Here is a 12,500-nt window from a genome sequence, read left to right on the forward strand (position 1 = left end):
AGCTCTCTTACACAAAGAGAAATTAATGAGTAACGCTTACAGTTGTGTTTTTAATGAATGACAAGTGAACGTACATAGTGTTGTATAAGTCATGTGTTGTGTGTACTTGTGTTCTGTTCACTCATTCACAAGGAGTGGCCGCGTCCATGAATCACCCACATCCTATTGCGCACATATTAACAATAATGGAAATGTTGAGGTCATAGCGTTGCTGTAAAGGCAATAATAACGATAGCAATGATGATGTGGTGATATCGCTGCTTTGGAGAATTACTGGTTGTCAGGGTAACCATTATATAAACCATATGAACCCACCTGCTTCTTCCTGACACCAGCTGTACCTGCCCTGAGTACACGTGTTACACTTCCTTCATACCATCCACATCCTGCTGACTACATTCAAAGCTTCCTGGACTCACGTTTTCTAATACCTCATGACAACCTGATCTTTCAGTTCATGTTTCGATCTTACCACCAGCTGGCACTCCTCACAACTAGCAAGTGATGCCTTTATACAAGATGCAGCGTGTTTGGATGCATCTAGTGTTCTCTAAAGCTCACGAGATGTTTCTAGAGTTTCATGTACCAGAAGTTACATACGTCTCGCGTAGGTTGATAGTCTCCCACTAGCTGACATTTATTAGTGATGGTTGGTTATTCACACTGGCTGACAGTAAAAGAGTAGAAATAAAAAGGATTACATACATTACATAATGTTTGATTTTGATAATTTACATTGACGTCTTATACATATACATACTCTATTCTGATTGAGGTGTTTATACATTATGTTTAAATCAGGGCAACGATTACATTTCTCATCTATTTCTATCTTATTTTTCGTCTTTTTATCCTTTAACGTTTAGATAAGGCGATAGATTAAGTAACCCAGGAGCCAGCAGCGAGCAGTCTCCTCAACACAACCTCTCAAACCAACAGCCAACAATTTTTAAGAAAACATTCTCTAGATTTAAAACCCTTTTGCAACACATCGCCCCGCTAAAGTCTCCCGTCACCACCACCACCACCACCACCATCACGGGCCCGGGCACGTGTCGCGGTCACCTGACACCCTCGCTATCACCAAGTGCCTAGCTGCTCACTGCCACTCACCTATCGCTATCTTACTGCTGACAACCGCTATCACCGTCACTATCACTATCCCTATCACTATCGTTAGCGTTATCTCCGTGCCTCATGCTCCCTCACTCATCTGCTGCTGCCGGTATTTCGCTAGCACTGCATAAATACTCACACTTCTTACCTAACGCTACTCTCCTCCTCTCTCCCGGCCCCCCTTCCCACCCCCTCTTGTGTTTACGTAATTTCGATATCTCCTGCCTCTCCGTCTCCCCTTTCATCTCTCTCTCTCTCTCTCTCTCTCTCTCTCTCTCTCTCCATGTCATTTGAGTGTTGTAAGTTATATTTATATTTTCATTGAAGATAAGTGTTTTTTTCCGTGTGTGTGTGTGTGTGTGTGTGTGTGTGTGTGTGTGTGTGTGTGTGTGTGTGTGTGTGTGTGTGTGTGTGTGTGTGCTGGTTTAGATTGTATGGATGAATAACCTTCACGTAACATCTTCTAGTCATTATTTTGGTCCGCATTCATAAATATGTTAATGAATCATTCAGGCAACATTTGAACATTTTCTTTTCTTTATTTTCTGACGTGAAATATTCAGTTACATCACGCGGCTTACTGTTTTTATTATTTTTTTTTTCCTGTTTACACTTAAAACCATTGAAGTATCCTCTTTTTTCCTTTACTTTTCCTATTCTCAAATAAAACTACTTTAACGTCCTTTTTTCTACTAAAAGTTGACATGATTCTAACGTCATCTATTTTTCCATTTCTTCTATAAATAACAGACATTACTCTCATATCCATTTATTTTCCTATTGATTGTCCACATCACTCTCTCTTCTCGTCCTATTCGCAGCTCATTCCATTCTGATATAACAATTATTTCTTTCTTTTTTCCTTGATTAAACGTCAACGGTCGGTGTGAGGTAACAGCCTTTATCGCCTTACATAAAAACAAGGGCCCATAATTCTTCAACGATTTGGGCTGTCATAAGGATACATTTTTTAGAAGCCTAAGAGGCGACTAGTCAGGCTGTCACTGATGTCTTGCTAGATGATGGCACAGAATTCTTCATAAATTGTCTCTAGAATCAAGGGAACACTCTTAAAACTCAATTGACTTCATTACAGACAGTTAAAGAGATCGATAGAGAATCCTGAAACGTTCAAGAATACTAGTGATAGAAAGAATGCAATCCTAATATACACTTTTCTTACTTTTTTGCTAATTCATCAGTATAAATAAGCATCAAATAATATTACGAATGTGAAGAGATTAATTTTGATCGATATATGGCTCCCTAATACGTTTCTTCTTTGTTAATTCTATTGCTACACGTATCAAAAATTCCAATATAGTGGCACAAGTATGTGATGTTAGGAATTCACTCTTCCTGCGTGTGTGCGAGCGTACCTAAGACTGCACCTGCGTGGTAACAAGTGTCTCTGTACCGCTATTAGGAGCACAGCTGGCAGGAAGAGTACTTTTTTCATCATCTTTCCTGCAGCGTCGCATCGGCAGCACGCTGGATCTTGTCCCGTAACACCATTGCCACAAGCTTCCTGCGATCCCTCTCCAAAGGTTACATCTGGCACCTGGGACATCATATCTGGCACCTCCACCACTCACTCCTCTTCCCAATCACTTTATATAACCAGGTATGACTAATACTCCTTTTATTCACCGCCACGTTACAAAAACGCCTCAAATTCCAGAGCATTATTGCCCATTTTATTTATACATACTGGGGTTCCTTTCCGCTATTCTCTTTACGATGTACCTGGCTGGCACTGTCTAGCACCCTTCCCGTGGCTCTATCTGGCATCTCGCGTGCTAGCTCTTTTCAGCACCACTTAGCTCAGTTTGGCACTTACCTACGGGGCCCCTTAGCACTTGTGTCCGCCTTCTGGCACGCTAGGCACAGTGTTCGTGTTCAGGCACAGCTATGTTGGCCGGGTCTCGTCCCCAGCCAGTTGATGAGAGTGTGTTGGGTGTTAGGTGCGAAGTTTTGTCTGCCGGCACCTAGCAACACTGCGGCCTTCCCTCTCCCTCTCCCTCTCCCTCAGGTCCTCTCTTTCTGCCTTCCCACCCCTCCCAACTCTCCCCACAGTTCGCTCTCTCTCTCTCTCTCTCTCTCTCTCTCTCTCTCTCTCTCTCTCTGCGTACATTAATAGACAAGGACATGTATTTTTCTCTCTCTCTCTCTCTCTCTCTCTCTCTCTCTCTCTCTCTCTCTCTCTCTCTCTCTCTTTCTTTCTTTCTGGCACCTCAGCCAACCAAGGATAGCTGTGCGTGTTGCAATTTTTGGCACCCTCTCTCCCTCCCTCTCCCTATCGCCCTCCCTTCTCCCTTCTCGCCTTCATCTACCTCTTCTCTCCTTCCTTCCCTCCCCCTCCTTCCTCCCGCCGGTCCTCCCCCCCCATGACACACATTCCTAAACACGTGACCTACAGTTTTCGCCGTGTCATGGCACCTCTTGACAGGCCGCGGGTCCCTCCCTCCCTTCCTTACCTTCCTATCCCTCTCCCTCGCCGCTCTCTCCCTTGCCTTCCCCATTCCCTCGTCCGTACTGTAAGCTGCGAGTATCGATCATCTTGCATGAGGGAGAGAGAGAGAGAGAGAGAGAGAGAGAGAGAGAGAGAGAGAGAGAGAGAGAGAGAGAATGGGGTAGCACACAGTATTATGGCCAAATGATGTAATTCGTCGAAAGGATTTAAAGCTTATGTGGTGTGTGTGTGTGTGTGTGTGTGTGTGTGTGTGTGTGTGTGTGTGTGTGTGTGTGTGTGTGTGCAAGAGTGCGCTCGCGCCTGCAAAACTCACCTGAAGGCCGTGCAGGATTCGCATATTCCTCCTCGAGTTCTTCCTTGATCTTGTCCACAGACTTCCCTCCTTTGTTGCGTCCTTCGCCTCCATCCTTCATCCTGACCCTCTCCCCGGCGCGGTTTGGTCTCTTCCCCTCCCTGCACCGCATCTCCACCCACTCCATCCGCCCACCCGCGCCTTCAACGCCAACCTGTTGCCGAAGATGGACCTGCAGCTCGATAGGGTAATCGGAGGCGGGGCGCTTTCTCGATAGGTCTTGAGGGACATGGCTGAGGGGAGGAGCGAAGATGTCCCGCAGTCGTGGGTTATGGGGCCTATGGGGGAACAGAGGGGCGGAGTGCTCGGGGTGCGGCATAGAGGTGGGGGACGAAAGAAGGTTGGACGGGGGATCCGTGTCACAACTCGACTTGACACGTCTTCTGGGCACGAGGACGCCTCCTCTCGGCCACTCCGTTGGGCTCTTGGAAGGCAGAGAGCTGCTGAGGATGACGCTGCAGCTCCTCTTCAGGTCTCGAGGTGGTGCCAAGGTGCTGTCAAATGGCACTGCTCCGCTGCACTCCGGACTGAGGCGTTCTTGGGTGGCACCATCCTCAGTCATCACTGGCTGGGCGACAGACACCTCACACTGCACCTCAGGGCCGGACAGAGGTTCGTTGCTGCCCTCCATGTCCTCCGTGATTGATATTTCGCCCATACTGCGGATCACTACCACGTTCGCCACCTTGGCGGATAGCAGGCACTCGCCAAACAACACAAATAACACCGTCTATACGCCTTCCACGACACCCTTTATGCCACGCCTCGTAGTGCCGCTTCGCAAGACCCTCACTGCCGACCGATCGTTCCATTAACTTGAAACACGAATCTTAGGGAGTTCCCCACCGCCTTTCCTCACTCAGCGGGCGTCAAATGCATGGGCAGCGTCACCTGCCTTGAACACAGTGCTCAGACTTTCTCTCGTTCACTAGACAGGGGATTAAAGGCGTTTTCTGCAATTTGCTTCTTGTAGTTTACTCCTTTATTGTCGCTGCCGCGCGTCTGTGATCTGAAAAGATACGAATCATCGTTACAGTCTCATCATCGTCACCGCCGCCGCCGCTTTTCCATCAGCCTGATTCTCGACTGACAAAGACTGCAGCTTATTAAGAGCAAGACGGTGCTCAAGTTCACTAAACTCTAAACGTCATCTTCAATACCGGTGAAATATGAAGACAGATGAGGAAAAATTATGAAATTAAAAGTCACATTTCACTCCCATAGTCTCCTCTCTCTCTCTCTCTCTCTCTCTCTCTCTCTCTCTCTCTCTCTCTCTCTCTCTCTCTCTCATCCTTGGATCAACCTGATCACTGTAAATGGCTTTAGTGGCAGACACACATATATACACTCATCATGCCGGCTGCCAGGTTGCTAACATACAAGTTCTGTACACACACACACACACACACACACACACACACACACACACACACACACATCCATTGTAATCCAGGATTTCTTTCATGTAGCTATTTCACGTTTTCCTTTGGAATGTTTTGCAGCTACATCTGTTATTCCCTAGGGTATCCTTCATCCCCTCCTCCTCTTCCCTCTTCATTCCTTCCTCCTTCCTACATCTCTCAAACGTTAGTGTCGCAATCTTTTTATTCTGTCTCTCCCAATGACACGTCACTCAAACATCTCTTTGTCCTGTGCTATCGTAATACTGCGTTGCACATACGTTCGTACATCCTTGGATCTGCTGCATTACTTACTGGTGGCCGCAGTCACTCGCGTCCACCAGCTTTAAGAAAGGAAGCTGCCGATCTGAATTCATCTTTGTATTCCTACTGATGATGGTTGTGGCGGTGATGGTGCTTTGTGTAACATAAACAAAGGAAATTATAAAGCTGTTCATATACAAGTGAGTGAATGACTGTTTTTTTCTTTTAGGAATGACTTTTTGAGCAATCTTGCCTATTATCATAACTAGTAAGTCACAACTTCAAGCAGTAGTTACTCCTGCTACTTCTACGCCATAAGCTACGCGCTATCACCACTACCGCAACCATCACCTTCTTTCTCTAGCTTATATCACCAGTGCAGTCGCGTCAGCCGTGAATGTCAATTGTCCTCAGCCTCCGGGAAGCCTCGTCACTGGTATCGATGACTTCCCTACCATTGTGTTCAGCAAGTCTCCGGAAATAACGCGCATATACATAATAGGATATGTCGCAACTGGTAAGAGTAAAAGTCTACGGAATTCCTGATTCGACATCACTCAGAATTTTACCAAGTTACTCATTTTATGGCTAATGAAAGTATCTCTCCTCATTCTCTGGGCAGCTCGCATTATAAATAGGTGTAGTGAGCCAACCTTTAGTAAAACGTTCGGTCTTCTACGCGTTACTCACACACGTCCTATACAAGCATGTCTTTCACTGCATCCATAAAACCCAACCGTGCGTCCTCCTTCTCTTACGTTTTTCTCTCCCTTGGTGCATTAGAAAAAGACAGGAACGCCTACGAGGAGATTCATGGATGCAGTGAAGGAAGACATGTTTGAAATGAATATGAGTGAAGAAAGCACAGACGATCAAGCTAATGAGAATATGATATGAGTTAACATATTTGAGCAAATAAAATAAGGCTACAAAAAGTAAAATATTTTGATAACTCGATCATATTTTGTGCTACAGGTGACTCATTTTAAATTCATACTCCAAGCTTGCAACATACTATAGCATGGAGAGAGAGAGAGAGAGAGAGAGAGAGAGAGAGAGAGAGAGAGAGAGAGAGAGAGAGAGAGAGAGAGAGAGAGAGAGAGAGAGAGAGAGAGAGAGAGAGAGAGAGAGAGAGAGAGAGAGAGAGAGAGTAGTAGTAGTAGTAGTAGTAGTAGTAGTAGTAGTAGTAGTAGTAGTAATAGGTACTATTACTACTGCTACAGTTTCAAGACACTTTTCAATACAGTTCTAGAGTTGCTATCGGAGTGTCCTATTTAGGGATTACCGCCTTCAATGGATTCCTTTTCCATTCTTTTTTTGTTGTCCTTCGCCAGAGAGTCTTTTTACGTTAAACAACAATAACAAGAACATAAAACTCAATATCAACATAAAACACAAATAAACTTTAATTATCACACACACACACACACACACACACACACACACACACACACACACACACACACACACACACGTTTCATAACCACAGCACCAACAGACCAACAACACACAACATAAAACTCCAACTAACAACATTTCCATTACCCCAAAGTCATTGTCTCAGGAGACAGACACACAAAAACCCTTACCCTTACCCTTACATCACCAAAGCCACATACATAAGCGCATTTAAAAGCTCCCAACCCCCCCTTTAAACACATCACTCTTTTCCTACTCCCAAGCGAAGGAGACAACGTGGCGTGGTCTGATAGCTGGCCTGCCTGAGGGTTTCGAAAGAGTGTGTTCAGGAATGCCACAATGTCCTCACTTCCACACCGCCACCATGACATGCAAGAGGAAGCGGCTTTCTGATTGGTCACTCTCCCCGGAAGCTGCCTCGTTATTGGTACGTCTAAGGCTAAGGAAGGAGAGACGGAGAGGGGGAGAGGAAAGGTAGTCAGAAGGGGTAAGTAAAAGGGAAGGATGAGAGTTCTAGTGTGTTCTATTACGTGTGTGTGTGTGTGTGTGTGTGTGTGTGTGTGTGTGTGTGTGTGTGATTCTGTATTCGTCTCCAGATCTCTCTCTCTCTCTCTCTCTCTCTCTCTCTCTCTCTCTCTCTCTCTCTCTCTCTCTCCACTGCTTTCTGGCTTCAATTCAATGTCTCATTCAATCTTTTTGTTGTTGTTTTCTTCTCTTTTTTTTCCTTAACATTTTTTTTCTTTGTTTCAAATCGACCGATGAGTCTTTTAATAGATTCCTGCGTAAGTGTTATTGTCGCATCCGCCTGTTCTTATTATCACTGCGGTACGTACATCCTCTCCTCCCTTCAGTCATATAAGTGTGCCTTGACGTAAATTGTTGTTCTACGTCACCTCTGTTCTTAATTCGATTCTCGTATTAGTTTAGCTTCTTGTATGTTTTCGTCTCTTTTCATGTCAATTTTTGTTTCCTATAATCTATTTCTTCTTATTTATCATTTTCCTCTTTTCTTTCTGTCTTACACTAGTATCGGTTTGTTCTTGCTTGTATTACTGTTATTCCTTATAGTTCCCGTTACATCTCACCCTTTGTGTCCTATTTCTCTGTGCCATCCATTGTGTCCTAAGTAAGTGTTTGTCTCATCACATCGCTCTTTTTCCCCTTCTTTTTATAACCACGTAGATTCGATTACGTCTCTTCTGTTCTGTCCTATCTACTCCTCTGCCTATCTTCCTGAGTCACCGTTGAAGTACATCTCCCCCCTAACCACCGGCCCCTCACGACCTATCCCACCCCGGCTTCCATTGTGTCCCATTTCGGTGTCCCTCCCATCTCGTATCTCGTTGTTCTTATTTTCTATGCTCATTTCTCGGTGCTACTCTTCCATTCCATCCTATTTAAATGTCTGTCTATCTCAAGTTTCTGTAACACTATGTCTTCCTCTTTCAAGAGCTATGTATGCCTCCGTGCCTCCCATTTCCATTGTATCGCGTCTTACCGTCCGGCCTATCTCTCCTTTTTTTTCCCTTCCTTTCATCTCTTTCACCCCTTCTTGGCCCATATCAAGTGCCCTCCAGTAGACAGCGGCGGGCGGCGGGGTAACAGCCGCGTTATGACCATCCAACACACAATTGGCGGGTGTCAACACTGTAGCGCAACACTGAGGGAAGGAAGGAAGGAAGGAAGGGGCAGCACTTGAAGGGGGTCCAAGTCAAGCAGGGGTGGAAGGGTGCGTCCCTCCACCTCTAAGGCTGTCTGCGATTGGCCAAGGTTATCGCGGCATCTCTCCGTCTGTCTGCTTGCTCTTGCTGCTGCGCCACTGACGTCACCAAGCGGAGTGACGTCACCCACGAGGAGGATTGGTGACTGTCGGAAGTCTGTGACGCAACGCAACACGATAAGGATTTTTCTTTCCAAGCTTGTTTTCTTTTATTCGTATACAAAAATGCATAGTCTGTATCAGTATTGGCTCTGTATTGTAGTAGTAGTAGTAGTAGTAGTAGTAGTAGTAGTAGTAGTAGTAGTAGTAGCAGCAACATTAGTAATGGTAGTAGTAGCAGCAGTAGTAGTAATGGTGGTAGTAGTAGTAGTAGTAGTAGTAGTAGCAGCAGCAGCAACAGTAGTAGTAACGGTAGTAGTAATGATAGTAGTAACAGCAGTAGTAGCACTGATGGTAGTAGTAGTAGTAATAGTAGTAGTAGTATTAGTATTAGTAGTAGTAGTAGTAGTAGTAGTCGTAGCGGTAGTGTACGGTGAAAAGAAGAGGTAGCTTTCACCCTTAAGGAACCCCATCTAACTCACTGTTTTCCTCACTCGCCTAGTCCCGTCCTTCCCACTATCTATGTCCTTTCTTCTTTCTTTTCCCATTCTCTCTTCTTACCAACACCTAACGCTGTAGAACCACGTGGCGCTGTGCTGCCATCGACCATAACCACCACATATGACGCTGATAACCACAGCACTCACTTCTACACGACACTGCCTTCTCACAGCACATCACAGCACCCGTCACCGCCTCCCTCCTGTAACGGCCTATCATATCACGAGTCATCATCACGCACCATCTGACCAAAGCGATTTCCTTGTTTCATCACCATTGCGTCACTGCACCAAGTACCACTTAATGCCATCACCGCAGCATCTGAATCACTACCACCATATAGCTTTCGTCACCATAGTACCACATCACACATTACTCATCACCACATCAATTAACAACCACTAATAATCATCACCAATAAATCACCAATAACTAACCACGGAAGGACCACATTATCGGATTACCACTGCACCAAAACCACCCTAACACTCATTCATTCAGTCATTCCTTCAATTGCTCACTTCACCAAATCACTCACCGATGGCACACTTCTGCAAGCTAATCCCCCAATCACACACGACGGAGACTCAGCAGTAACAGCCGCAGCAGCAGTAGTAGTCGCACACAGCGCCACTCAAACTCAGGCACTAATACAACCACTAGAACCACCACGTGTTAACAGCACAGCACGAAGGGAAGCACTGGACTGAATACCCTGCAACGCTGTTTGTCTGTGCCCACACCGGGAATTACTCGAAGTCCCGCCTGAATTTCCGGTGAAGGTTGAAGGATGCAGTGAGCGAGCCCCATCTTGCGTCAGGAGAGCGAGCGGTGGTGGTGGTGGTGGTGAGAGGACATGGGGAGTGTAGCTAGCGGGGGATGGGTGTAGGCGACTCCGGTTTAGTCAGCGGCACTTCCTCTGACGCATAAGTTTCCACGTAACTACTGTGATGTTGCTGAGTATGTGTGTTTGTACGTGCGTGAATGACTGTATGTGTGTGTGTGTGTGTGTGTGTGTGTGTGTGTGTGTGTGTGTGTGTGTGTGTAGCTGTACAAGTATGACCGCTTGTTCAAGGTTGTTTTAGGGGTTGTTGGTCTCGTCTCCTGCTCCTCCTCCATCGCCTTCTCCTTCTTCCCCTCCTTTTCCTTTACTATGTTGCTCAGTAACTGATAATATCCGATAAATGACTAGAGAGAGAGAGAGAGAGAGAGAGAGAGAGAGAGAGAGAGAGACATTTTTTTTCCTTTGCTGCATTGCTCCCCCCATCTCTCTCTCTCTCTCTCTCTCTCACACACACACACACACACACACACACACACACACACACAAGGACACATCACTCCTCACCATCCCACCCACACCTATGGGGAGGCGAAGGAGAGAGGAGAGAGAGAGAGCGGGAGAGGCGGTGAACGAGTTGAGGACTTGACCAGGTTGAGTTTCATCTTGGTTCGGGGAATATTTCTGGGAGGATCAGGCCACTTGTCCAGGAAACCCACATATAGTCCTCTTTTCGTGGTAGTACTCGGAAAATCCTGTGTGTGTGTGTGTGTGTGTGTGTGTGTGTGTGTGTGTGTGTGAAATAGTTTTACAGGATGACAGTCAAATAAGAATGTATATAAACAAAGTATTTATCATTTGGTTAGGTTTTTCCTAATCTTTTCATCTACTCTCTCTCTCTCTCTCTCTCTCTCTCTCTCTCTCTCTCTCTCTCTCTCTCTCTCTCTCTCTCTCTCTCTCTCTCTCTCTCTCTCTTTCTTACATAAACAAGTACATATAACTATATATACTTTTTCTTTTCCTGATCGATGTTTCCTATAACTTGAAATCAACATTACATACATACATAAATCCTCTCCTCACTTTCTTTCTTCTTTCCTCATCTTAAGTTCCTATGAAGTTAAACAATTTATTGAGACCCAACGAATGGTTCCCACAAAGATCCTAACATCACGTGACAACACGTTTCTCAGCCGCATCAAACGTTTTGTCCCTCAGTTGGTTGTGCCTCTGCTGCAACCTAACCGTCACACACTACTAATAATAGAACTTTCATCATTATACAAGTTCCGCACAGGATAAAGACTTGTGGGCCCAAACGTTTAAGTATATGTACGTATCTATATTTTCCTATTACAATGAGAGGAATGTTATTTCCTCAATCCTCCCGTCCGTCTACTTTTTTTTCTCCTCTTTCTCCACCACCTATTCTTCCTCATTTTCTTTCTACTCATTTAACTCTTTTCCTCCGGTGCTGAGGATTTCCCGACCATCAATCTACCTTCTCTTCTTCTGTCAGCTCCTTATTCTCCTCCTTTTCTTCCTCCTCTGTTTCTCCCCCTCATTAAACTCACCTTTTTTCCTCCAATGCTTAGGAGTTCCCGTCCACTCCTCCTGCTCCTCCTCCTTTCCCTGCCAAGATGGTGCAACGTGGGAGAACACACGTACGATAGCCAAGCTCCATGAACGCCGCTAAAGCGAACAAGGAAAAGATGTTCGTTTGGGAATATACTGTAACGATTTTCCGGAATTAAATGGTTGTAACTTGCACCACTGTTCCCGACCTGTTACGGAGGATTTGAGTAGGGTGCTAAGGACGCTATGGTTCCTCAGCTCCCACGGACGCTAGTATAGATGTAAAATGTTATTATTGTTGGAGATTCACGGACGGGACTGTTACAAGACAGCCACGGACATTAGTAGAGATGGAAGACGGTGCTGTTATTACTGAGGTATCACGGACTACAATGTTACTGAGACGCTAAGGACATCATGATACCTGGAATACCACGGACGCCAATAGAGGTGCAAGAGAAGGGTACTGGTGCTACAGAAATCACGAACGGGATCCACTGCAGCTCTAAATATTACTACTAAAGTTACTATGTACGTGTTACTAAGACACAAAAAAGCATTACTGTTACTAAGATATCACGGACGGGACTCACTTATGCGTTACTTGCTACTATTGAGGTGCCACGGACAGCCACTGCACTTTCGTCCCTAAGGTGCCACGAATGTCCTGTTACTGAGATGCACCATGTTACGCAACTGGACATAAGCAAGTGTTTTCAAGGGCAGCCTAGGGACTACAAAGGAGAGGAAATGCTTAAGTGCAGCCTTTTTTCTTTCTTTTTTTTTGGCGCATTCCAAGC

The 12,500-nt window shown here is 45.4% G+C and overlaps 1 protein-coding gene and 1 long non-coding RNA gene across 3 annotated transcripts in view; one reads left to right on the forward strand and one right to left on the reverse strand.

Moving 5' to 3' along the window:
* Positions 1 to 10,034, reverse strand: part of LOC123520328 (nuclear factor interleukin-3-regulated protein-like) — a 79,311-nt gene extending 69,277 nt beyond the window's left edge. Inside the window, exons 1-2 of the mRNA XM_045282542.1 lie at positions 9,883 to 10,034; positions 3,903 to 4,950 (exon numbers count right to left, since the gene is read on the reverse strand). Of these exons, the coding sequence (XP_045138477.1) occupies positions 3,903 to 4,599 (697 nt within the window). The 5' untranslated portion in view covers positions 4,600 to 4,950; positions 9,883 to 10,034. The remainder of the gene's footprint in view (positions 1 to 3,902; positions 4,951 to 9,882) is intronic.
* The window catches only part of LOC123520334, a 12,962-nt gene continuing 2,263 nt past the window's right edge, over positions 1,802 to 12,500 (forward strand). Inside the window, exons 1-2 of one of the 2 annotated variants that reach the window (XR_006679234.1) lie at positions 1,802 to 2,740; positions 7,293 to 7,451. This is a non-coding gene — a long non-coding RNA (uncharacterized LOC123520334). Of the gene's footprint in view, positions 2,741 to 5,274; positions 6,123 to 7,287; positions 7,452 to 12,500 lie in introns of those variants that run through there. The other variant, XR_006679233.1, reaches the window with a different exon arrangement.

Source organism: Portunus trituberculatus, chromosome 46 (assembly GCF_017591435.1).
Source record: "Portunus trituberculatus isolate SZX2019 chromosome 46, ASM1759143v1, whole genome shotgun sequence".
In the NCBI taxonomy this organism is placed as follows: Eukaryota; Metazoa; Arthropoda; class Malacostraca; order Decapoda; family Portunidae; genus Portunus; species Portunus trituberculatus.